This window comes from Python bivittatus, unplaced genomic scaffold (assembly GCF_059951505.1).
Source record: "Python bivittatus isolate LINGU-HERP-01145 unplaced genomic scaffold, Pbiv_v1 ctg000440_np1212, whole genome shotgun sequence".
Lineage (NCBI taxonomy): Eukaryota > Metazoa > Chordata > Lepidosauria > Squamata > Pythonidae > Python > Python bivittatus.
The window spans coordinates 9,448,197-9,475,733 of record NW_028277063.1 but is presented as its reverse complement, the minus strand read 5'-3'; the positions used below and the strand labels follow the sequence as shown (position 1 = coordinate 9,475,733).

Here is a 27,537-nt window from a genome sequence, read left to right as displayed (position 1 = left end):
AGGTCTTCCTGTTGTTAGCAGAGATACTCTTCTCCTATCAGCTTGATCACTAAGCGGTTCAGGAGGAATACAGCCTATCTAGTTTCTCCATAATGGCAGTTATTGAAAGACTAGAGTCATGGTTTCAGTTGTTACTTGGCATAGCATTTATTTGTCCACGTCCCCCTTGGGGGAGAGAGTATACATTAATTATCATCAGACTATCTCTCTTAGGTTTGACTAACAGCATCTGAGCAAGCCAAATACGTAATTAAAGAACTATGGAAGCTTGTAGCTCTGTGGATGTAAAGAAGCTCATACCCTCCGCCCTGCCCATGCTTTTTTGATTGGGAGCAAAGGCCTAATTTTTATGTATTAGAAGAAGAAGCATTGTATAAGAATTCATGTTCCAAGGTACTGTTCATATTACAGAATTTAAACTGCAAATTAAAAGAGAAAATGTTCAGGTGAGGCATCAGCCTTCATTTCCATGCTTTCTATGAAAGGTTTTTTTCCTTGCTAATTTACTTTTAAGATATATCTGTGCCTATTTCACTATTACATCTGTCTTTATACAGAGAGTGCTTGGCTAATAATGCAGCAAGAAAACATATTGAGATACATAGGAACTTAGCAAGTTTGCAAGCAAGACGCTGACACCTTCTGAAGGAGGATTAATGGTGCCCCTGTGGGGAGGCAGCAGATCGCATTTCAGCAATACAGAAGCGGACCTTTTCGTTTCAGGCATAGGAGAACTCCATGAACTCAGAGCCCAAAAACCTGGGGGCTCACGCTACTTCCCAGGACTGCATTACCAGCCTTCACACACTCAGCCAGCTGAGCTCCTGAAAACAAAGAAACAAATGTTAAAACCCACTTCAGTTTAACTACTGTGCTACCATCTGCCATTTCATCTTCCAATGCCAATAAAGTTAATCTGGGTGTCATGCATATATGTGGACTTCAACTCCCAGAACTCTTAGCAATGGCTACAGTGGTGGGGAATTCTGGGAGCTGATTGAGGAAGGCAGGAATAGCCCATCTTCCTTGCCACTGTATGGTCTACAGTACGTACAAAGAAAGCATCCTTGCTGTTATTCACATAGCCAATCTCAAGCACAACTCTTAAAAATATCAAAAGACAAAAACAGCTTAATAGGCATGAACCAAAGTAGAAGGGGATTTAATATATGAGGTAGCCTGAAGAGAAATGAAGCAGTTCATGCACTGAGAAAGCAAGAAATAGTCAACAGTAACGTGCACTCATTTAGGGCTATCAAATCTGGGCTGCAAAACTCCAAAAGTTTATAAAACTACATAATAGTAAGGAGCTAGCATTTTCTGTTTTTCTTTGCATCTAGTGAGCTTCCCCAACTGAAGATGGACTTAAATCTGGATGTCTTTGGTCCTTCTTCAGCACCACAACCACTACACTACAGTGACTGAAATTGGGGTAGGGTCCCGAGATTAATAAATGTAAAAAAATACCAAAAAAACCACCATTTGTCAGGCAGTAAGCCATTTGATCTGGCAGAAGAAAGCTTCATTCACAATATACTATTCTCTTCCTTGATGAAAAAGGATAAGGGCTTGTATTATTAGGAAAAGGACTCGTATTATAGTTGAACCATTATGTACTGTAATGTTTGAAGAACCAATTTTCAGATCTACATTCTACTTTCAGATTTATGTTCTGTGCAATGCAAAGGGTGGGGGGTGTCCAAAGAAGGATCCAAAGGATTTCTCAAGAAATTGTGTTCTTAATAAGGGCTTAGATGAACCAGATGCATAGGATCAAATAAGTCTAATGGGCACTGCTGTTGGAACTACATTCATTAAAGTGCCTTCTCCCTAACAGGTGAACTGAACTTGTTTCCTGGTGACTCTGTGGACATATCCATGTACTTTTCTTGGCAATAGTTCAGAACTCCTCTGACATTCTCTTCTCCTGGGATATTTTTTTGACTTCTAGTCTGACTAGCTAACCTGGTTGTTTTCCATCCAAGTACAAAGCAGGTTTGTTACTGTTCTTTTCACTGTTGCCCAAGGTAGGCTAGGAGGTGCCACAAACCACAATTTCTTATCCCAGCATTGGATCCTCTTGACCGGCTGTCCACAGTATCTCACCTGTGTTCAATTGGAGCCAATGGACAGCTTTTCCTTCCAGCAGTTCCCACTCATCTTTCTGCTCTGCAGCATTCAAATGAAGCCAAAGGATAGCCAGCACCGTTGCCCATATGTTTGGGGCCACCTGAGAGTGATGGTGTGAGAAAGATGTTGAATGAGACTTACATACTGCTCCTGTGCAGGCATGCATAATATTTGGCCAGATGATGGTTAAAAGTAACTATTTAATAGCTAAATCATATTGTAGATACAAGCTGTTACACAGAATACAAAACAATGTGTTGAAGAAGGTAATGGTTTTCATTGATAACAGTTCAGTTCTACATTTTCCATTGAATGACACTCAGTTAAGGCAACTTTGCTACCTCTCTAACTTTGTTTATTGGCAACCATCTCTTCCATTCCTGTTCCACTCCATATCCCACCACAGAGAAAGCTTTGCTTGGCCATCTAAATGCTCTATATTATGTATGAAATCTTGAAGTTAAGATGTTAGAGGTTTTAGGGGAAGAGATTGCATAAGGTGGTTCTACCCTTCCAGTCCCCATCATGATAAAATCAGGGATTAAAGGCAGGGGAAGCATACATTGGCCTGTCTACACCTATTTTGACACCTCCATTATTCACAAGCATGCTATTTTATACTCTATCAATGTCATGACATTTTTAGTAACAGCTTGGTTAGTTCAGAGTCTGGAATTTAGTATCCTCCAGAACATCCGGATGACAGTGCATCTGGAGGGTTCTAGGGTACCTACCATCAACCTAATTCTACAGTCCATTCCTCCAAACAGTGAATTAGTACAGCCTTTTCTAACCATAGACAACAATCAAATGAATAAAGCTTTTGCAGCTTATGCAAATTTACACAAACTTACATGGGCTGGTGCTTTGTCTGAGATTTCAGCCTCACTCAGGCCTAGTAGGGTGGCTAGGGCATGCCCATGAGGCCAGGAGCCATCTGCATTCTGCAGGGATACCAACTTCAAAAGAGGAGACCCTTCCTCTTTAGGGCTGGAAGGTTCTGACTCTCGAGCTGTCAAAAAGGAGATCTCAGTATCATAGCACGTTCAGAACCCATCAAGGTTTATACAGTATTTTCCTTAAATTTCCTCTTGGCTGATTTCTTCATACTGAACATGTCATGTTAACTGCCCCTCTTACCTCTTGTTGGACTGAGCAATTCTGACTTGAAATATAGAGGCAAAAATCACAGTCTCAAAGGGGAACTACTTACACAAACTCAGGAGTTAAGTTACCTTCACCGTTTTAGGCCTAGACCCACAATTATCCAAAATATATATTTATAGATCTACTTAACTTTATCATGATGAGTTAGTCAAGTGAAGCAATGTTTAAATAAATGTATTTAATAAATAAAGGAACTCTCACTGGGCATCAGCATAAGTCTTTACTGCTTTTTTCTAACAATGAGATATATTAATTCATACTACCTTTGCCTCAAACATTACATTTCCAGTTTATTAATCTGAGTTGGAACCTGGGAATCAAAATTCTGTGTTATTTGGTGACTAATATGGAACCCTGAACAGATTTAAAAACACAATTGTGAGGAGCAAGTTTCTAGATCTCACAGTTATCTGACACATTAAACCACCTGTTTCATCCCCTCTTCTATGTGCCCCCTGCCCCTTACATTTGACTATTATTACTGAGACAAGCTAATACAGTCCTTGTTTGACTTGTCTGTCCAGTAAACAGTTTGTGAGAATGGCGTTATTTTGTTAGTTTTCAACAGTGACTGACAGGACGTACCCATCTTGGCTGCTGGAGGATCACATGTCTCTCGACAGAGGTCCTCCGATGTGCCGTCGTCTAAATCCTCTTCCAGAAACGACTGTTTTAATTCCAAAATGAAAATGATCATCGGAAAAAAAATAATAATATCCAAAATTAATTTTTCTTTCCCTTTCTGTCCACCCATTCCTCCCTGAGCTCTGGATGGTCTACATCCTAGTAGATACAGGGCTAATTAGATGAGAAGTCTGAGGCTGGAATACTAATACTAAACTCCCAAAGAATTACTGGCAGCCTGGATTATCTACGTTATATCGTAAACTGATCGTAGTCTAAAGATCTCAAAATTTATTATTAAATAGAGATGGGCAACGTACAGCCCCCCAAATATTTTGTCGTGGCAGGGATGTCTGCAAGGAAGGGATAAAACGAGTCAAGATGGTGGCTACAACCATGTGACTGAAGCCCCACCCTTTTTTACATCCATTGTGACGCATATAAAAAAGGGGCAGGGGCTTTGATTTTCCATGGCTGTGACTGCCACCTTGATAGTTTGGTGTTGTGGCCATCAGATTCCCCCTTTTCTTAGACTTTCTGACCATTCAGTGGAATGAAATAACACAAAGGTCACTGCATAAGTACTAAAATAATCACAAAAATCAGGGTAGTAGGAAAATTAAGTCATATCAGAAAGATGTATATTAATGTATCTCATTAAAGGAATGTAATAAATAACATAATTGGATGTAGCTCCCTTTGAAAGCAGAGAAGAATGGGAAATGTCAATATATATTTATTTATAGTCATGTGTAGGCTGCTTATTCTCAGGACTCTAGGCAGCTTATAATAAATGGAATAAAATATCCAAATATTACTCATAAAAATATTAAGCAGTTAAGGACACTGGGTATTATTAATAAAACACTGTGGCTACCAATTACGCCTATCTTCCTCTCCAAAGACGACTGTCTTCCCACTTAACATAAAGATCTTAAGGCAAAGGGACATCTGATCCTAGAGCAGTGTTTCTCAACCTTGGCAACTTTAAGATGAATGGACTTCAACTCCCAGAATTCCCTGGCCAGCATGGCAGGCTGAGGAATTCTGGGAGTCGAAGTCCACTCATCTTAAATTTGCCAAGGTTGAGAAACACTGCCCTAGAGGTAAGCTATCATCGAGAAAGGATACTACTGCTGAGAATATCATTGTCTGGGGCCAGACCCACAATCTCTTCTCGGATGGGTACCCAGAGCTTTATCTCCCGGATAGATCATCTGTGTGGGTGTGGGGAGGGGCAGAAGCTGAAGAACTTGGTCCCAAAGTCATAGAGCCCAAGCCATACCAAGTATTATAGGTACTCACCAGGGAGTGCAGCTGGCTTTGACGATACATTGCTACATCCTGCAAAACAGAATCTGTAATTTTGTTAAGTGGACTTAACAATGGTTAGTAATCTAACTGCCACATTTTTGTGAGCAGCAGCTTCCAAGTCATCTTCAAGGGCAACCCTATATGAAATGAATTTCGGTAGTCTAGCTGAGAGATGCCAGTGGCATGATATGTCTTATACTCCTTACGTGTCTTATATGCATTATGTAGCTCTTCTTCCAGAGTATCACTGGCCAATTAGTGCAGTCCTCCCACCCCCCTCCCCAAATTAAATATGACTATTAGCCACCCAATGTTGCCCTTTCTGCCTTAAAGGAAGGATGCAGGAATGCCTGCAGGAGGTGGTAAAAAAGAAGTCAAGATGGCGTCCACGTAACAAAAGTGGTGACCCAGATAAAAAATACGTGGAGTTTTGATCATGCTGTTCCAGCTGTTATCTTGACTTTTTTGACTATACCCTGTAGGATGGCAGCTTTTTAGAAACAGATTTATAACTGCCTGCAAGTTATACTTGGAAAGGTCCAGAGAAATACTGTTTTTCTTCAAAGATTACAGGAAACTGTTACTTCACAGAAGGAAAGAGGAGATGCTCTAAAGCAGTGTTTCTCAACCTCGGGAACTTTAAGATGTGTGGACTTCAACTCCAAGAATTCCCCAGCCAGCACGCTGGAGTTGAGGTCCACACATCTTAATAGTTGCCAGGGTTGAAAAACAGTGCACTAAAGAATAACTCACTGTTTATAATCAACCAGTCACTGAACAGCAGGTTTCTAGAGCTCACAGTTACTAACCATAAAATGGCCTGATTCATCCCCTCCCCACCATGTCACAATAATGTACATTTTGTTATCTGCAACTCCAAAAATAAGACTTTGAGAGGCACAAATGTCAAGCATTGACCTAAAGGTTCAATTTTGGACTCCAACAGTTTTGTCCACCCGAGTTCTGCCAGCATCACAAAATTAACAGGATTGGTCATCAGAAGAGATTACAGCATAACCCAAAACAACCTTATACAAATAATATTCTACATTTATTTATTTATTGCAATTATTGATATGAACTACAGTAGAACGCAGGTTAAGAACGCCCAGTTTAAGGATGACCCATAGTTAAGAACAGAGCCTATTGTAGCAAAATTTGAGTTAAATACACAATGATTCGAGTTAAATACAGAATGGTTCAAGTTCATTACACAATACTACTCATACAGTATTATACAATAATACTGTTCTGGCTTACATACAAATTCGACTTAAGGACAGACCTTGGGAATGGAACTCGTTCTTAAACTGGGCACCACCTGTAATGCATCCCATCTTTGACCCTCATACAGAATATAAAGGAAGTTAATTAGAACAGCATTTGTTTTGTTAACTTTGCCCAGTGATTGACAGGAATTACCTTCTAAGGTGAAATATGAACTTGCCCCTTGACATTGAGCCAAACACATGAAGCTGCATCCTAGCAATGGACCTAAAGGTGGTGGCAACATTGACTGGTGTATGATATTGGACCCCTGCTGAAAACTGCAGACATTCCAAAGTGAAAGAGAGCACAGGAAAAACTCTTGCAACAGGAACTATAATAACCCAAGATTAATGTTTCCTTACCTTTGTGTCCTTCTATTCCTCTGTGAGCTCTGGATGGTCTAGATCAGTATTTCTCAATCCTGGCAACGTTAAAATTTGTGGACTTCAACTCGCAGAATTCCCCAGCCAGGTGAAGTCCACACACCTTACAGTAGCCAAGGTTGAGAAATGCTAGTCTAGATCCCAGCAGATGCAGAGCAGTGGAGATGGCAACTCAGCCTGGACTACAGAAAAGCTCCCAAAGAACTGTTGGCAGCCTGGATTATCTACCGTACTTCTTAGAACGGCTAGAAACCAGGGGACTGTGAGTTCTAGTCCTGCCTAAGGCACAAAAACAGCTGGGTAAGCTTGGGTCAGTCATTTTCTCTTGGTCCTGGGAAGGAGGCAATGGCAAACCAGATTTGAAACCTTCCCAAGAAAACTGCAAGGGCTTGTCCAGGCAGTCGCAAGGAGTCAACACTGACTCGAAGGCGCTCGCGCTCTCTCTCTCTCTCTCCTTCTCTCTCTCTCTCTCTCTCTCTCTCTCACACACACACACACACTTCTTAGAATGACCCCAGTCTGCAGCTCTCAACATCTGGGAAAATGGGAAATGTCAGCTGCATTTACATGCATTATGTGGCTTCATTCACAGTGCAACGCTGCCTAATTCTTGTACCACCCACTAATCATTAAATGTGACCCTGAGCCACTAAAAGGCTGCCCTTTGTGCCCAAAGAAGGATGGTAACTTTCTCGAGAGAGATTTGCAGCTGCCTGCAAGGAGAAGTCGAAAAGATGCCTGGAAATGGTTACCTCCCTGAAGAAAAGAGGGGATGGTCTGAAATAGAAGTAATTACTGTATTCACAAGCAATAATTGCCACTAAAATATTGAAAACCAAAGGGCCTGACAGCTCAGGAAGGAGGTAGAAAACCAGCAATCCAACTAAGTCACTACAAGAACATGAAGGAATGTGCCATGTTGGTACAGATGACACCTGGCAACCAACAAGAGTGGATCTCAGCCACCCAGTCTGCCAGCTGCTGGACAGCTAAAGTCCAAGGAGCAATGGGCTTTTCAATTGAAGCTCCACCAGGCAAGACTCCAGATTTTCTGGAGAATCTCAGCTGCAAATCAGACCCCCATTTGATTCAAAGGCCACTCAGGGCCTGGGACTGATCCACCCTCTTCTGCTCACCACTCACCTAGAAGGGGGATGTCTCGGTGGAGGAGAGGTCCTTGAACCGGCTTGCCCAGCTCCGTGTTCACACCCACGTAGGCTGTCTGGGAACACACCACCCCCGAGTTCAGGCTTGTCTCTAGTGCCAGGCGCCGCTTTTCTTCCACCTTCTCCTTGGCCTCCTCTAATTCCTGCAACAGTGCCTGAGCTGCAAGACGGTGAACAGGGAGCCTGCACAGAAGGAGGTGGGAAGAGCGGAGAAAGGGCTGCCATCACACCACACACCTAATCTGAATTTATTGTCAGTTCCTTTTATATCATGGCTTTCTGCCCAGAGGGTCAGCTAACAGTAGAGAAGACATAAACAGTTAAGAGTGACTAAATGCTTGTTTTGGATTTTAACTCATTGAAGCTGAAAAATCTGGGCTAAAAAGACCTTTCCTTCTTGTCTCCTTCCATGAAAAGAGAAAAAGTCCAGGCTGAACGTATACCTCGGGGAGCACCTTCCGTAGCCTGGAAGTACCATGAAAGAACACACGTGGCTTGTTTTGCACTGGCTTGCTCTGTTGTGCTTTAGTCAACCAATGTCAAATGAACAATGTCCTTGTGCTGAAAACTGCCAGAACAATTATGAACCCAGCCAAACCTCTGGGCCCTTGGCTAAGGGACTGTGAGTCCAGAGGGCAAGAGATGATACACACACCTAGTTGGCCAAGGTGGTGGCTTCCTACTTTCTTTTGGCTTTAACATACGAAGGCCACAGGATCACCAAGAGGAAACGGCTCTGCTGGTGAAAAGCACCTCTGTTTGAATCGACAAGACAGCCACGTCTTTTTCTTGGTTCATAAGCTACTCCTGGCTGCCTCATGCATGAAGAGACAGCAGGGAGCAGCTCATGAAGGAACTCTGCGAATCTGAAAAAAGAGGCGTCTGCTTTGAGGACTCAGAGAAAAACTTTGGATTTGCTCCCCCTTGCTGTGATGCGCCTCTTTTAAAGGGCTTGGACAGCCTTGGGTTCTACCTGTCTGTCTTCTCAAGACGGAGTGAGAACTTTATCGTTTCTGTAGGAGTCTCGTTTTGGAAATTATACCGAACAACTGCTGTCCCCTCCGCGGAACCTGATGTCTGTACAAAAACAGAAGATGCAGGGAAAGGAAGGGGGAAAAGAGGGGAAATCCTTTATGAGAATCGGTATGTTCTAGGATGAGGGCTGCCAAGGAAGGGCAACTGAATATCCTTCGCTGAGCAGGCACAGGACACAGACTACACCTCGGGAGGGAGGAATTGCTCCGGTTGGTGGACTTCAGGTGGGTTACTTGCCTGAAGTTGCCCATGGATCTGGGCATAGACGAGGCAGCGCTGCCCTTGGAAAATGACCTGAGGGCCTGACCCCACCAGTGTGGCCTCAAGGCCTGGAGGCAACTCCCAGCTCAGGGAGATCCCGGTCACTGCTGGCTGAAGGGCCTTCTTCAGACTTTGCAAAGCCTGCGGGAAAACAGGAATCTTGTGAAGAGGCTATAGAAGATTTAGGCTCCTCTGGGAAATAAGTCAATATTCACTTTAAAAATGTCAAGGTTGTCACTGCTATAGCTTTGAGATTATGAAACAGTGTCTGCAAAAACAGTCAGAATTTTGGCTAAACGATATGTTCCATTCTGCCCCCAGCCCCCATGACACAGATGACAAGACCTCTGGATTTAGACCAGCTCGGTAGCAATATTTGCAAAACAGATCTAATTGACTGAAAACTGAATATGAGCAGCAGCATGAAGTGACTGCAAAGAAGGCAAATGCAGTTTTAGGCTGCAACCACAGAAGCATAATTTTCATCACTGGAAATAATTATTCAACTCTATTCTGCTTCATACAGACTCCACCTTGAGTACCGTGTCCAGTACTGGCCATTACCCTTTAAGAAGGAATGAAAGAAACTGGAGCAGGTTCAGAGAAAGGCAGGAAAGAAGATCAGGGAATTAGAAACTAAGCTCTGGGAAGAGATTGAAGGAGGTGGGTACGTTTAGCCTTGAGGAAAGATGGCTGAGGAGGGATATGGTGGCATTCTTCAAATACTTAAAAGGGATTGCGGAGTTGGTGATGAACTGGGGGGCCTTAAAAAATCCAAATAAATTGGGGGGCCTTAAAAAAATCCAAATAAATAAACACATTGCCTCGAGCTCTTATTTGAAAGGAAGGATATAAATCCAATAAACAAGCAAGACGTAATTGTCTCTTGTTCCAGAATGCAGGAAATGGAATAGTGGATTCAATTACAGGAAGACAGATTCTGGTTGAAAGTTAGACCAAACTTTCTCATGTTAAGAGCAGTTCAACAGTGGAAATAATTACCTAGAGAGGTAAATGGGCTCCCTTTCATTTGCTGTGTTCAGATGGAGGTGAAACAAATTAGGATGCTTTAATTTGGATTCCTGGCCTGAAAGGGTCATTGGAGTCAATGGCCTAAACAGTCTCTTCTGTGATTCTCTGATTCTATCTTGCCACTTTGGTTAATCTTTCATCCCATCTGGGGCTTCTAGTCTAGGAAGAGCTACGTCATAATAACTGTGTTATTAATCCCCAAATCTTCCAGATAACAAGAGTGTGTGTATCTCTACTACCCAAAAATATGCTCCTCTATTTGTGCCTCATGAAGAATATGTATTATAAACCAAAGTAAACAGTGGGTTTTCTCATTAGTTCTTGGCAGCACCAAAGAACTGAACCATGCAAAGTAATTTCTGATCCCCCCGCTTGCCTGAAAGGTATAAAGCCACTACAGCTGTGTTATTAAAAACTTATAGATAATCAAGTGGCAGCCTAAAAGATGCTAAATCCTGGAACTACATGCCAATGACACACAGCAGGGCTAAAACACATGAAGAGGGAGAGGCCTCACCTTGGCCTGCATGCGTTCCTTGCCAGTGATGAATTCAGCACTGCCTCCAGCAGCTCGAGCAATGCCTTTGATGAGAGCCGTGGAAGCCCCTTCCCCAATGCCAAAGGAGAAGCACCTGTTGGGGGGGAAGGAAGAGGGCAGAAGCTGATGGAAGCCAGGAGAAAAGAACAGCAGCAAAACAGTTTCACCCTCTCTACTTACCTGTGGGAGCTACTGTGAAGTTGAACTTCAGCAATGGCCTCGTTTGTATTGGACACCTCTCCGTCGGTGAATACAAAGAGCTGTGGAGATGGAGAGAGACATGAAGTCAAAAGTCTAAGCTGACCACCAAGGTGCCTAGAAGCAGGTGAGAAGAAATTTAATTTGAACTTCCTATGGAGGGTTTCAAGAGATGACAGGACTGGAAGGCAACCAAAGCTCTGTGTAACCATCTCTGCATTCCCTAAAACAAATTGATTCTCCATACGGTGACCTCCTGGCTGGGCCTACAGTTCCTCTCTTTTTTCTTCCTACACAGCCTTAGCCTTGTACCTCACCAGTCACCGTGGGGATCAGCAATCACCACTGCTGGCCTCAGCTCGGAGACAACAGAAAAGCTGATCACTGTGGAGCAGCCAATCCCAACCAAGAACGCTCCAGTTTTATTATGTTACATCTTACTTTAATTATTCAGGTGGTCATGCTACCAGAATCGAATCTAAACAAAACAGTTCTATTGTGGCAACCTAGTATTTGGTAGCATAGCATCTAGGGACACACAGTGCATGTATCTCCATTTGGTGCCCAAGGAGATCATTACTGTCCTTATTGTTAGTGGGGAATGCTGTATGTGGTACAGGTCTGACAAAAGTTGGCAACATAATCTACAGTTCTCTTATTTCGCTTTCTTTCTTTTTTTATCCGCATTCAATTGTGACCGATTCTACGGAGACTGCCTGGACAAGTCCCTGCACTTTTCCTAGGAAGGTGTTTTTTTGTTTTTTTTTGAAGTGGTTTGCCACTGCCTCCTTCCTAGGGTGGAGCCCAGCTAGCAGACGCAGGAAATTGAGTCTCTTCCGTTGCATCGCATCTTTCGATGGCTACCGGCAACTGATTACTGTTTTCCCGTGCAAGGTGCCGCCAGCGTTCTTCCTCCCACTGGGGTGAGAGTACCTATTTATCTACTTGCCGATGCTTTCTAGCTGGTAGGTGGGCAGAAGCTAGGAGAGTAACGACAGGAGCTCCCCCTGCCATGCGGAGCTGGGCTCGAACCGCTGGAGTGTCAACTGTCCCTGGCCGGCAACTTCCAGTGTCATTAAGCTTCCATGCCACTGCGTCCCCACTGTTATTTCGCTAGAAAGCCTTAATTGCCCCAAAAGCAAGATGGAAGGTGATCAACATCTAGGGTTGCATCTGCTTATGTAGATGGAGCTGGTCTGACAGGTTATGACCATGGCATACAGAAGATCATAAGGAGTTACAGATATAAATTAATGAATGAAATGAAAGAAAAACAGATATATCATGTGTCTGTGAAACAAAGGAAAGGATATAAGAGTTTTCAATGGTTGCCTGTGTTTGTGGAATGGGTTAATGAAGACATGCAGGGAAGTAAATGTGTAGGTTTCATCATCAATGAAAGGACTAAATTTTTTGTCAGAAAGTATGAATTAGTATCATCTAAGTGTTATAAATGTGTATGAAAGTAGGAATCCATACATAGGTGGTAAGTTCATGTTAAATTCCAGTGCGTATGGTAACAGAAAAAACAGGGTTGAGTACTGGAACAAATGTGCAACACTTTGAATTAACGTGATCCAGTGGAATCCAAGAATGAGTAAATGATGACTGGTGAGTTATCTGCTTAAAAAAAGGTTTGCTTGTTTTACATATGTGGTTTAAGCATAAGCCTACTCATACATACACAGGGGGGAACAATTATTATAAATTAATTGAGAACAATTAATATAAATCTAAAAGCATGATAGATTTGATTATTTATGATAAATAACAGAGAGAGTTAGTGAAGGATTCTATAAAACATTCTGACAATGGGATAAACATTTTTTAGTAATGTCAAGAATGAATCTTGGGGGAAAAAATGGAATGGAAAAGAAAGGAAAGAAGTGAAAGAAACTGGAGTAAAAGTAGAATGACTGCAGACAAAAATGCAAAATAAAATATTAAAAATATTGTAAGATTGATTAATTTCCCAACAGAATGAATGGAAAATGGACCAAAGAGAGAAGGTGAGGGAGTTGTTTGGAACAGAATGAAAAGAACTATGTTACCCAGTGCCTGAACTGAACTGAGGGAATCCTGGAAAGGGGATTTTAGAGATTTCTATGGAAATTATGGTGACATCATCAAGAATGAAATTGAAACCAAGGCTATTAATGTCAGAAGAAGTAATAAATATTGCGAGCATGGTGCGCCAGTTGCAGCTGTATCTCAACCAGGAAACTTTGCTCTCAATCACCCACGCCCTTATGACCTTGCTGCTGGACTACTGCAATTTATTTTACACAGGGCTGCCCTAGAAGACCTTTTGGAAGGTTCAGCTGGTTCACCATGAAGTGACCTGAGTAGCTACGGGAAATAATGTGATGAGTTTGGATATATAAAATGTCTACAGCCTATAATAAAAGTAAATACTCCTCATGCTTCTAGCAATGAGCATTCTTATATGCTTTTTCTGTAAACCTTTCCATGAGTGTGCTTAATCCTGATTCTGTATGAAAGGGAAGAAGATCTTATTTGAATACCTGTCGAGGATGCCCTTCATGGCCTGGCTGGCTGTAAATGGCCTTCAGGGGTCTTAGAATCTCTGTGCCTCCCAAGTCACAATCCAGCTTCTTCACACGTTGGATAGCAGTGTTCATGGTCTCCTGGGTGTACTCCACACTCTGCCTGCAGAGAGTTCTAGAGGGTAAAGGCTATCCCCAAGCTCAGCCAAGTTCCCCTAAACAGCGTTTTATATATTGCCCATATACACAACAATCATCCATTTCCTCTTCGCCATCTCACAGTATTTATAGCCCTAGAACTCAATGCTGAGGGCACAAGGGGGACATGATGACCACCAAGAAGCCCAAAGAGGACAACACAACACCTCATGATCTGGGGTCCGATATGAGATCTTAAGGTCACATACAGGCTCCCAAAAGCTTTGGTTTAACTCCCAGAACCTTCCAACCCTTTCCACCCAATTATATTTTTCAATGCAATATGTAGGGAAAATTACAAACTGCATTTAATTGATGTAAGCTTCCTTAGGTTTCAATCAAATTTGGTTCCTGTCATGGTCAGACCAATTTCTTTCGGCTGACATCTCCTTTTTAACTTTGTATTGTTTTTAAAAACAAACTACATATTTGATTCTTTCCAGTGGATAGGTAGGGGCTGGTGAAGCTAAGAAATAAAAGGTCTGACAAGAGGCAACTTCTAATACTTACGGGTAGAATGAGTCATAAGTAGAGCCAAAGCCATAGATGTTGAAGTAACATCCCAGAGGGAGACTCTTTAGCAAGAAAATCAGGGTCTCCTGAGATGGAGGGGGAGTAGATAAACATCCAGAGTCAGTTTCCATGCATGTTAAAGTATCATCTCTACTTTTCTTTAGTTCTCCTTTTATAAAATCTGTTGTGTGTGGATACAGGGTTGGGAGACTTAGGTTTCAATTCTCAGCCCTAAGCCTCTTTCTGTGACTTGTTTAGTCATTGAGTGTGATCTACTTCCCAGGGTTGTTCTAAAGAACGGACCATGGACATCATGTTGAGCACCTTCGAAGGCTTGAGGAAAATCCAAAGCATTCAGTAAAACACTACACTCAGCTTATAATTGTAGTAGACTACAGATCTCTATTGCAACCCCTCTATCCATCCACCCATAAGGTACCTTGGCACTCTGAATGCGTGATGGTAAGGAGTGCTGGTAATCCACGATGGGACCCATGCTGCCAGAGCGATCCAGCAGGAAGATGAACTCTCCAGCAACACTCTGACCTGGCTTGACAGCTGGAATGTTGGGGTACAGGGTTAGCAGAAGGGCAGGGTCCCCCATCAGCGATCCTGTATTTTGCAGGAAGAAATGAGATCGATAAGCATTTTCACTCAAGGCAGGGCCCTTCCAATTCCAAGGAACCTTCTACTTCAGCCACAGGATAACCTTATGCCAAAGATGAGGAACTGGTGTTCCTCCAGATGTTGCTGAGTGACATCTCTCAGCATCCTTCACTGATAGGCATGCTAACAGGGATTGCTGAGAGCTGTAGTGGAGAGGCACAGATTCCCCACCTCTGCCTTCAGCTTTGCTCACCTGGAGCAGCCCCAGACTTCCCAGCCTCTAAAATGGCACTGGTCTTGTGAACGTCTTCATAATATATCAACAGTTCCACATCACGGTCAAATTGGTGCCCTTTAGCCAAGGAAACCTTTGGGAAGATAAGCAAAACCAAAGTGCTCGCAGGTTGCAGTCCTAACACTGCTGTACACTCTAGGCCAGGAATTCTCAAACTAAATGCCACACAAGAATGACTAGGTTATAAGCAGGAATTGCTGAGTTTCTAAGCCATGGAGGCTGCTCAAGCCTTTGTCATGTAAAGGCTGCCTTGCCTTGTCCCTTACATCTTTCATTAAGAGAGGATCCCTTTTAATCCCGATAGGAACAGGTCACCCAGATATGTATGCAAACTCCCACTCTGAGGAGTTCCAGAAGACTGGTTCAGCCCTGTAAGCTCATCTATTCTTCCAGAGAAAGGCCATATACGAAACCTGGTGTTCTCCCACTTGGGTAAGCCATGATTTCTGGGAACGATGGGACTGGTAGTGGAACAGTCTGAAGGCTACCAGTGTGGGGAACAGGGAACTGGTAATCTCTTGGCCAGCACAGTCAGCCCCTGGATCCCCCAATATTGCAGCACTGAGATATGAGAGGAAATGGCAGAATCATTCAGTAGGAGATCAAAAAGAGACAGGCGCATTTAGCTTCTGATAGACTTAATGCAGTTCCATCTCTAGCTCTATCTCAATACAACCTAACAAATTCACTGACTCTGGTGATGCCATTTACATCACTGTCTAGCCTGCTATGACCCTTATATGCTGAAAAATAAACCTGAAAGTCCAAATCCTGGTTGTAGAAAAGTTGCTTACTCCTGGCTTAATGATGCAGACTGGCACTAAGAGGTTCTTGGCAAAATGTCCTCCTTCCCTCTAGCTCATGCCCTGTAATATAGTCCAACTCCTTAGCCTGTAATCCCCAGGATCCTCTCTCTCAGTCTCTCTCCCTTTCTCGTTGCTCTCTGGCAGCAAGACAACACCATTTTCTTTCTATCTTATGGAGGATTGTTGGCATTTTCCAGACCGTCACTGCACCCATGGCATAGATCCAAATATTGGCAGAGCACCTCTTAGCCCAATATGGGAATAAAGACTATTTGGGAAACCAGGTAGCTCTACTTTGCAGCAGACCAACATTTTCAGCAGTTCTAAAAGGAACTGCATCTGGCAACTCCTGTGCATTTAGAGCCCTCTAGTGGGGCAGCGACACCACTGCTTTTGAGCATCAATCTTCATCCTGCATCCTATTTCTGTTTTTTTTTTCTAAAAGTCAGTCCTGGAAACCCAAATGGTGTGAACAACCCTATATCTCATTTGGTTGTTGGGTCCATGCACACTACTGATGTGGAGGGCGAGGTGTACAGGGGCTGGGAAAACAACAATTTTTTTCAGACGTTTCTTCCAACCCAAATCCTCAGGTCCTGAGCAGCACTACCTGGGCAGTGGTCCGGTCCTCTGTCAAATACTGCAAAGGATCAAGAGTGCATTTTGAGCCCACGCGGTTGATGGTGTAGGGGGACTCCACCCGGGCGCTGAGGCTGAGTGTGTAGGGCAGAGCTCCTGTGGGCACTCGTGGTATCTGCTGGGAAACACTGCCTTCTTCTGAGCCTGCAAAGATAAAACACATGCATGGACCTGCGCACAGAAAGTGGGGAGGCTCCTGTGAGGATTCCCAGAGGGTAGCAGGACACCAATCAAGACAGGAAAGGGGCACTGTGGTGCTGCGATTAGCGTGCTGGACTAAGACAGACCAGGTTCAGAGCCCCATACAGCCACAATCCTCGCTGATTTTGGATCCTGCCAGATGCTTTGCTTGGACTCCAAAGCTACGCAGGGATAGCCATGGTTACCACTTGGCTACCACTGAAGAAAGCAATGGTAACTCACTCCTGCCAAGAGGAGCACAAGAGGGTGTCCATGAAGTCACAAGGAATCTTGCTCAAATTGAAGTGGATGTTATCTTGTCCCAATCTCTCAGCCTGCAAACTTAATCTACTTCCTTAAGATGGTGTGAGAAGAAAATGGGAAGGGAAGAAGGGCAGTCTGTATCAGCATTTTTTTTTTTTTAATTTGGAAAGGAAAATAATGGAATTTTATGGCTGAAAGTCTCTCACTTTGAGCTCTTTGCGCCTTCTGATACTTGTCTGGAGGGCACCATCTTGCAAAAGTCTGGTCTAATAACTGCACACGATTTTAAGTTCAATCCCATTAAAAGAATAAAGAAAATGGTAAATTCAGTGGAAAGTGGAAGTTTGCATAATGTGACTGAATCACTGCTAGCTGCATGACCACATGACTGTACGCATCCTATATTATGGCTTCATGTCTTGTATGATTCCAGCCACTCTGGTTGCTGTTTTTTAAGAGATGGCTCTGCAGTTCCAGTCTTAGGTGTAAAGTAAGGAGGCTCAGGAGGAAGAGGGTGAAAGTGCACAGCTGAGTTCACTGTTCCATAATGTCCCAGGCTTGGAGCCCCTGAGCAAGAGGGCTGGGAAGGGGCCTATTGGAGGCCTTGCTTTGGGGGCTCCATGCTGGAGTTGGGAATACAGACAGTTACCTTCAGGAACATAGCGGGGGTTCAGGACAGTGGGCAGGACAAAACGGGCAGCGCCATCCGGTTCCACAGCTAGAGCTTGAACGTAACGCAGTTTCAGTGTGGCCTCGGCACCAGGAGGAAGATTGCCCAGGTTGCATGTGAAAATGTCACTGGTGTTTTCTTCTCTCTCAAGCAGGAAAGCTTGGTGGCCTTGGCTCAGGGCATCCTCATATTCTTGCTCTGCCTATATTGGAGAAGAGGGAGAAATGGGCAGGAACAGGACAAGATCACAGATGATGATGATGATGATGATGATGATGATGATGATGATGATGTTGATGTTGATGTTTGATGGTGTTTCACTTTCAAATTGCTAACTGGTGTTGTAGCTGATGCAGTCCAACACCTGATGCATCTAGCTGAAAACAAGCTCTTTCCATCTGAGCAGAAAGGAAACTGCCCAAACAGCAGAGGGGCAAAAGACCAGCTCCTAATTGGCAAGATAATTTTGGAAACTGTAAGAGAAGGAAGACCAACTTGAACGCAGCTTGGATTGATTACAAGAAGGCATTCGACTCCCTGCTACATGACTGGATAATCAAGTGCCTAGAAATAACAGGAGTCAGTAGAAACGTCAGAAGCTTTGTGCAAAGATCAGTGGCACAGTAGAAGACACCGTTGCTTGCTAATGGTGATAGATTGGGAGAAGTCAATATCAAGAGAGGAATCGTTCAGGGAGACTCACTATCAACACTACTGTTTGTTATTGCATCGATCCCTCTGTCAACAATACTGAACAAGGCAGGCCTTGGCTATCAAACATCAAAAACATCTATCAGGCTATCCCACCTCCTTTACACAGGTGATATGAAGCTGAATGGATTTGAAGCTGAATTAACACCATCTGCCTATCCCAGGTCCTTGGGAAGGACTCGATAGGTGGATAAAATTGCCAAATGCAGTCTAAATATGTAGCTGATTGTGCAACCAACCTTAATAGTTATTGTTTGATGGAGTCAACGGTATTTTTGCTTACATCCTACAAGAATACTTTTAACACCATCAAACAAAATATTGATATATTAAATTTATATGCTGCCTGACTGCCAGCAACAATTTTTGTCATTTTATTGGTTTTCTATGTTAAGAAAATTAGCAGCGCATTCAGGCAGGACAAAAGACAATGGCACTTTTTAAAAAATTCTGGAATTGGGAGAAGTGCAACAGAGACATGTCTCTCTTGCTTTGTTACATCCATTCAACCCTTTACAGCGTTTTGTATACAGGTAAGCCTGAAAGACAACAGGACAATGCAAATAAAAGGGAGGAAATTATAGAAACAATAAAGAAGGAACTTCTTAATGGGCTTTAATAGTCAGGAAACTGAGATACTACCAACAATTTAGGACAGTGCTAGACAAAAAATTTCAAGATATTTATTGAGTTAGATGCACTTGACAAATATTGAGAAGTGTAAATAAGGATACATTGAAACAATGCATTTTAGTAGTCAAGTAAAGGTAAATGTTGAAATATCTTTTAAATGATATTGGTGGGGGAATGACCCAGTAATGTTGCAGGTGTATAACAATGACAATGGAAAAGAAGGGAGGGAAATACAAGGGTAAACAAAGAGGAAAGCAAAATATGGAAGCAGGGTTGTTCTTTTCTGAAACCTAAGATGGCCATGAGTAAATATTCCAATATAAGCAGCCCGGCAACAAATGGAAAAGTTAAACAAGGAAAAATGAGAAGCATGATTGTAAGAGTAGCATTCACAGGCCACTTAAGATCAGACTAAGAGCACAGTTCTTGGAAAAGGAAATACTGTTTAGCAGTTGGCAGATGTCTTTCCAAACTGAAAACATATTCACCACTTAAGAACTGCTAACTATTGTAAACATGTAAAAACAATAAGAAAATATCCTAAGACCCACTAAAGAAAGTATCTGTAAACATTCAATTTAGTACAGCTGATTCTAAGAGCAACATATGGAATTCTTGACACACAATTGGGGTGCATCGATGAAATCTCTGTTGACTCCACAAAAAATGACCTCTAAATCCCTAAATATTTCATTGCTCCATACCTGCTTCTTCTCTCGGATCTGGGCCTCAATCCGTGTCCCACCGATCAGACCCTCAAAGGCATATACTGCAGCCTCATCATCCAGAGGGAAGACAAAGGTGACCTCCACAGGGTTCTTCTCCTCATTCTGGTATTGGAGTTCAGCTACTACATCAGCCACGAAACTTCGGACAAGGACATCCACAGAAATGCTTTTCAAAGGCACTGAGGTGTGGAAATAAGAGAAAGAGAATAGTTAACTGAATATCTGGCCTGCCCCAGAGAAAAAAACCTTGAGCTCAGAGTTAAATGCTGAAGGCATTGAGAAGAAATTCATTGCAGGAGACCTCAAACCCATCAAATGATCTACAAAGCTACATAATTACAGACTGTCAGCTAGAAAGCACCATCATTTCATTTTTAAGCAGCATGCAACTTTCTGTTTTAGAGAGCATTAACCAGTAATCATGGATATTCAATTTACCTGGCACCTTAGAGGACGTGAGAAGGCCACATCTATGAATAGTTGATGCCCACATATTGAGAGGAAGCCAACTGTAGAAGACAAAAATTATAATCCTATTTTTATTCTGATTTAAAGAAATAGCTATTTTCCTACATCATGGTAGGTAAACAATGATTTCAGCTAATATACAGATTTTTTGAAGAAGCCATAAAGACTTTGGGACAGTTTTCAACTGAGTAATTTCTTTGTGGCTTCCTGGCTAATTCCAGATATCAATTGCTTCATTTATAGCCATTCTTGCTTTGCATTTCTATGGTTTAGCTAGATATTTGCTCGGCCACAAAACAAACTAGGAATAAGGCAAGAAACAACCAACCTGTTTGTTCACAGCATTACACCACTCCTATGATCAGGTAGCTAACAAAGAATAATAGTTTACTGCTATAAAACCGTGTTTTTTTTCTGACCCTGTATGTATATCATGATAAACCAAAATAAACATGGCTTAGTTTTATTGGGGCCTTGTTTTTTGTTTCAATTTTTTTTAATGTACTATGTTTTTATTCTTGTTCGCTGTCCAGAGTTCACTGGTAGATGGGCGACCATATAAATTTGTTAGTATGAAACAAAGATATATAAGAAACAGGCCACATCTTTTGAAGGACTTAAAGGGAAAAAATAGAACAAAGTAAATATAAGATCACCGAACCACTGTGGAAGAGATATAAAGCCTAGCTTTTTTAGTATAATTTTGGTACAATGATGGTTGGTTGCTGGTAGCAGCCATTCACATGTGCCCCTAAGTATGGCTTGAAGATACCTTGCTTGTTCTTTAAGGACATGTCCCATAATGCAGTCCATCTCATCTGCAGCCCATAGCTGAGGCAACCTAATTTGGTAGTTATCAGACCCGATGCAGAAGTGGTGGGTTATCTTCTTCTGACATGCACATTTCTGCTACTTTGGTGGCAACTCTGTTGATGATGCCAGGATCTGCCCACCTCCCATTCACCACTTTCAGCTGTTGTTGACGTGTCCCTCCTCTCTGGGACGCTCTGTAGCCTCCATCATTTTACCCCAGGGGATCAGGCAGCTTCCACAGCACTGGTGGATGTAGGAGTAGAACACTCTTCTGGTTTATCCAACTCCCCTCCACTTCACTGTACTCCACTGAGTTGCCTGTCAGTCAGGGCATTTCTCCCCAGGCTGGCAAAAGAAGGGGGGATAACACCAGAGAAGACAGTGAGAGCCACCCCCATCCCCATTTCACCACCCAATGTCCATTGACCAGGTTGCATTGGTGATCTGGGGATGGTGATGGCTGTTCTGTTTTTTCCTGGTGACTTCCCTTCATGGCCATTTTGGCTTGGGCAGAGAAGACATCAGCCACCAGGCAGTTGCCCATGTAATGTCAGATGGGTACATTGTAAAGTGCTGGCCACTTTGGGTCCTTATCTATATGGCTGTAGAGGCAGACTGCCCAATGGGAGGGAGTCTCCCCTGCCTGATGCTTTATGGTGCAAAATGCTTGCCAGCCAAGGCATTTTTTAAAAAATGTGTCTACTGGTCTCATACAAGACTGCCAGACTTGTGTAAAAAAGTACCTCAACTGACATGCACATGGAGAACTCGTTCCTGTTTCAGCCAGAATCATTCTGCTGTTTGACCTGCAGCATTTCTCCCCAGGCTAACAAGATAAAGCTTCACTGTGTAGCCTCCATCATTTTACCCCAGGGGATCAGGCAGCTTCCACAGCACTGGTGGATGTAGGAGTAGAACACTCTTCTGGTTTATCCAACTCCCCTCCACTTCACTGTACTCCACTGAGTTGCCTGTCAGTCAGGGCATTTCTCCCCAGGCTGGCAAAAGAAGGGGGGATAACACCAGAGAAGACAGTGAGAGCCACCCCCATCCCCATTTCACCACCCAATGTCCATTGACCAGGTTGCATTGGTGATCTGGGGATGGTGATGGCTGTTCTGTTTTTTCTTAGCTATTTTATATTCCACCCAAATGTGTTAAAGCTGATACTGTGTTAAGCCTGGCCGAGTAAAGATAATAAATCCCAAAATATATCCTCTACCATAATTTAAAAGGAAAAGAGAGAGTCACTATTTGGTTTATCTTATTTCAGACATATTGTAAGAATTAAAATACATGAAGGTTGATGAATCAATAATAAACAAATGAATGAATAAATAAATGAATCAAGACATACCAAAAATTATTTCATATATTATTCAAGCCCAGGCAGTCTTCTCCTGCAGCTTAAGGGGATGAATCAGAGAGCTCTCAAATCATTTTCACTTTTGCCTTTTATTTAAATACATGGGGATTTTTTCTTATTACAAAAGGAAATCTGCACTCATGATTTACTACCACTAAATAAATATTTCGTAAAGGGTCAGTGCAAATAACAATGGAAGAGATCATGAGCTTATCTCATGACCTAGGTTTGCTTCCTATTTGGGGGAGTTTGAAACAGCTGTTGGTAGGTAGGTAGATAGGTAGGTAGGTAGGTAGGAAGATAGATAGACAGATAGACAGAGAGACAGACAGACAGACATTCTTATTTCTTAGAGAAGCTGTAAGGACTTTTTCTGACCTTCACTACTAAATTGGTTCTCTGTCTCTTAACAGAAAACAGATAATCAGTACAAAGAAATAGGTGCCCATTGGGTTCTTCCCTGATTTTAGTCCTAAGAACAATTCAGTACATAAACCACATTGCTTGTTCCTCTCAACCTCTGTTTTCTAGGAAAGGATTCCCTTGTTAGAATTATTTCCTACCAGTTTGTTTCTGAGCCGGGACCAAAGAGACAATGGGCAGTAGCATGAAATTAAGCTCGTTATTCTTCACCCTGAAGCAAAAGAGATGACAGCAAGCTGTTAGGTGGGTGGCCTGCAGTTCAACCCCCTCCCCTTAGCACAATATATACATTCCATGCAACCCCTCCCTTAGTACGTCACCCCTTACTCAGTCACCTTTTTCCCACCTCAGAGTTATTTCATATTATGAAATTCCTTCCTTCCTTCCTAGGGCCCCTGACCATTAGCTAAACACCTTTTCCCAAGCAAGAAGCTATCCTTGGAATGTATACCTTATCCTGTCTCTATGGGCACAACTTTTTATCTATCAAGGTTAGTGAAAAAGGCCTCCAAACTTACAAACTTAATGAAAAGAAGAAAACAGGATTCAGAAATCCTTAATGAAAATCTAAATGCTTCAATACTAAATATAAGTATGTATGTATGTATGTTTTTGTACGTGAGTGTGTGTGTGTATATATGTATGTATGTGTGTGTGTGTGTATATATACCCCTCTAACCCTATGGGTAGTATGTGTCTTCCTCAATCTCTGGTCCTCTATCAGAGCCCTGGGAAATTGTGGGTTCTGCACAGTATCTTAGTGTACATAGGACTGCACTCTTCACTCTTCTGGACAGAGAGCTCTGATGTTGATACTAGGATCTGTTGGAGCCATTCTCTCAGCTTAGGAGTCACAGTCTCAGGTGTTCCTACCATAACTGGGACCACTTTGGCCTTTACTTTCCACATCCTCTCTCCGTCAGGCCTTGGCACTTCTCCATTTCTCATATTCCTTTTTCCTGATGTTGCTGTCACTTGGCACTGCTATATCTATCACCATTGCTGTCTTCTGGTCCTTGTCTAGTACCACAATATCTGGATCTGGAAGTCCCACAGGATCTTAGCTCTGTTATTCACCATGACCTTCTGTGGAATCTCCCATCTAGACTTGGGAGGGTGTAGTCCATACTGTACACAATATTGTGCAGATGTTCCTGTCCACAATACCAGCTACTTGGTTGTGCCATTCAGTGTATGCTGTTCCTGCCCAGTGGATTTTGCTTACCAGGAGGAGCATCTCAGTAAAGCAGAAGAGTTTCTCATAAGAGCCCCATCAACCCTTTGCATTAGTGTTTGGTAGATGGGTCTTTTTTTGCTGTCTTCAAGGCAGTCTTGGTGACTACCTGGACTAGTCCCTGCAATTTTCTTGGCAAGATTTCAGATGTGGTTTGCCATTGCCTGCTCTCTAGGGCTGAGGGAGAAGGACTGGCCCAAGGTCATACAGCTGGCATCATGCCTAAGGCAGGACTAGAACTCCCAGTCTCTAGACTGATGCTTAACCACTACATCAGTCTGGCTCAGTTGGGTCAAGCCATGTGTTAAAACCTGCCTTCGCTTCTAGCCTACAGGGAGAATAACAAGTGCTTAGTTTTACCACTGGCAGGAGAATCAACCAGCTGCTTTTCTTATCTTCTCTTGGATTAAAGTATAGACAAGAACTGATGTTGATAAATGTACTGGTTGATAAATGTAATAGTCGATAAACTCTGATGGTTTTGTATGATTTTTGTTATATTGCTTTCAGGTATCTTGTTCTGATTTGTATGCTAACTTTGGGTCAGTGACCTGACCACAGTAGGGATTGTGTGATTTGCTGCAGAAGCAGAACAGGACTTAGCACTGAAGACAGAGGTTACTAAAGGTTGCTAGCGGAGAAATGATTTCTGTTGCTCATGGACAGCCCTGCCTCACTACGAAGGTTACTGAACTCTGCATCACACTCTACTGGATGAGAAACTTCCCTTTAGTACAATCATCTCTGGAAAAATGAGCTGTCCTGTACTTGTTTAAAATACATTTGCTTTTTCCCCCTCAGCTGTCTAGCACTAAACTAAATGCAATTAATTTGATTCTTGCTTTAGGCTGGAGGAATCTACCCAGACTCTACTATTAGGGAAACGTGTTATTTCTTTAAGAATTCTGTTTGCAGACAAAGGTGGCGGGAAGTTACAATGTCTACGAATAAACGTGTTTACAGCAAACACAAAAAATAACTACTGATCTGTGGCAGGTCATGAAAAAAGCAAAAGCCTTGCCTGTATCTTGCCTTTGCATGAAACAGAAAAAGAAAAATGAAATTATGATATATGGCTTTGATGATTAGAAAAAAATACATTATAGAAAAATGTGTCATGATGTAACCATACAGGAAGAGATTTATTTACATTTATACTTATAACTGCTGTAAAAGAAAATCAGAACTCATTTCTTCATATTTTCTTTTTTGCTCCCATTTTTTCCCACCCATAGCATCAACCATGAGAGGTAGGTTAGCCTGAGAGAAACTGAGTGGCCAAAGGTCACAGTGAGCTTCTGTAGCTGAGAATGGACTAGGATTTGGGTCTCCCTGATTTTAGTCCAACATTTTACCACTACACTATAGAGACCCACATTTCTGAAAGCCTGGAGAAAAGATATCCAGAAACCTATGGAGGAGTAAAAGTTAATCAATAATGCAGTTATAAAAGAAAGGTTTGCATTTTCCACAGAATATCTTTATCCTATTCATTGTATTATGAAGCTACCCATCCTTCTATTCTGCTATTTTCTATTTTCTCTAAATCCCTCTATTCTGGCTGAACAGCAGGAGAGGGATAAAGGGTGGATAATAAAATAGCTGAGGGGTGCAGACTACAGCTAACAGTAGATACCCTCTTAGAGCTAATAAATGGAAACAAGCTGAAGGCAATGTACGTTGCAATTGTATGGCCAGGACCAATATAGCAGGACATACATTGTTTTTATAAAGGGACACATCAAACAAGAAAGAAATGGACCAGGTGGTAAGAAAGGTGAACATTAACACTGATTGTGATAATTAGCACAGCCCTCACCATGGAGTATAAATGAAAGGACACAGGGTTGGAGGGCTGGGATTCTTCCATTGAGAGTTCTTTGGAAGTTCTCAGGTCCCTTTGATCTAGTTGGCCAGCAGAAGACAAGACAACCTCTGTCTTTCTTACTCTCTTTAGGGTTAGTAGGGAGACTCTCCTGATTAGGGAGACACGCCCCGATTGCCGCAGAGGACAGGAAGTGCAACAGCGAAATACAAAATCGGGCTGCTTCCTCAAGGAGACGGAGAAGCAAACTGCTTTTAGTTCTCCAAAGATTCACAGTGCGAGACTACAAAGGCAACAGGATACAGACTAACCTTCTATATAAGCAAAGAAGTAAACGCTACGTCAGAATTCGGAAGGGAAACTCCCTCCTGCAAAGGAGTTTGGTCTACCTACCTTCAAAGGTGCGAAATTCCAGCCGCCTCTCCTCTGAAGAAAAAGCGAAAGTAAACTTTCCCGGGAATTCCCCGTTATCCCCACCCCTAGCTAGAGAACGCCTTAGATTCTTCCACCAGACGAGCTCCAATCAGCGCGATCCTAGCCATGCTCGGTCCGAGAGTTGCGCCGGACGGGACCAACGAAGGCAGCGGGGAGAGCTCTTGGCCGTGTTCCCCCTCCGTCCGTTCCTGTTGCGTCCTCTTTTCCTTCAGGGGCTCCGCGGTCTCATCAGAAGCTCCCGATCTTTTTTCTCTCTCCCTCCGTCCTTCCCCGCGCGTTTTAGGAAGGAAGAAGCGCAAGCGATATCCTATAATGCCCATATCTGACGATCCTCGGTCGTGGTACAAGGACATCTGGATTACAGCTCCCCTAATCCTCAGTCACAGGCTTTGCTTGTAGGACTTGGGGGCAGCTGAAGGCCCAAATGCACCGCGTTGTTTACCAGGAGATGGGCAGGCTGTTCAGCTTTTCTCAACCTGCCTGCCTCGTAACCCAGCTCGGTTCAGGGAGGGACTTCGTGGCTGGAGGGAAGGATTAACCCCTTTCTCCCCACCTACTATTTGCATGGTTTGGGTTTTACAGAACTTCATAGCCATGCCATAACCTGAACGTGGGGAATTCTGGGAGTTGAAGTCCACCCATCTTAAAGTTGCCAAGTTGAGAAACACTGGTATAGATGTATTGTCGAAGACCAAAGATGCCGGTCACAGGTGCTGGCGAAACGTTAGGAAACAAGACTTCAAGACCACGGCCACACAGCCCGGAAGACCCACACCAGCCACTGGTATAGATCTTGTTGGGTGCACATGTGTGTATATGCATACATTCAGCTTACATAAGCCAACTACTGATGCTGAATGTTTGAAATGATGACTGGGGTGGATCCAGTAATCTGCTCTCAGGCATCTTTCCACTCCCCAACAAACCTATCGTTAGAACAAACACCTGCCATATGTGAAAATTGGCCAGAGGAGAAGAGCACGTGGATACCTGAAACAACTGGGTGAAGTGAAACCTTTCAGCAGTCTCAATGGTCTTTTAAGATGAGATTTGGGTGTTTTAAATGACTATGCCCTGATTTCTGCCTATCCAAATCTTCAAGGAGG

The 27,537-nt window shown here is 42.9% G+C and overlaps 1 protein-coding gene across 3 annotated transcripts; it reads right to left on the bottom strand.

The window, feature by feature from the left end:
• Positions 1-122: 122 nt before the first annotated feature.
• LOC103050046 (von Willebrand factor A domain-containing protein 5A-like) lies at positions 123-26,958 on the bottom strand. 3 transcript variants are annotated; one of them, XM_088142797.1, is made up of 20 exons: positions 26,390-26,950; positions 23,078-23,148; positions 20,306-20,376; positions 19,844-20,046; positions 17,775-17,997; positions 16,653-16,825; positions 15,195-15,309; positions 14,775-14,947; positions 14,333-14,421; positions 13,643-13,787; positions 11,100-11,179; positions 10,899-11,013; positions 9,326-9,490; positions 9,027-9,130; positions 8,031-8,236; positions 5,227-5,279; positions 3,883-3,964; positions 2,985-3,142; positions 2,107-2,230; positions 123-824 (listed from the first exon to the last, which is right to left on the bottom strand). In XM_088142797.1, the coding sequence occupies exons 3-20, from the start codon at positions 20,358-20,360 to the stop codon at positions 745-747; spliced, it is 2,343 nt and encodes a 780-aa protein (XP_087998923.1). In that variant the 5' UTR covers positions 20,361-20,376; positions 23,078-23,148; positions 26,390-26,950; the 3' UTR covers positions 123-744. The 3 variants fall into 3 exon arrangements, with proteins under 3 accessions (XP_087998923.1, XP_087998924.1, XP_087998925.1); XM_088142798.1 differs by lacking the exons at positions 123-824; positions 2,107-2,230 and having other exon boundaries at positions 3,004-3,142; positions 5,227-5,265; positions 26,390-26,958; XM_088142799.1 differs by lacking the exons at positions 123-824; positions 2,107-2,230; positions 2,985-3,142; positions 3,883-3,964 and having other exon boundaries at positions 4,072-5,265; positions 26,390-26,957.
• Positions 26,959-27,537: the final 579 nt, after the last annotated feature.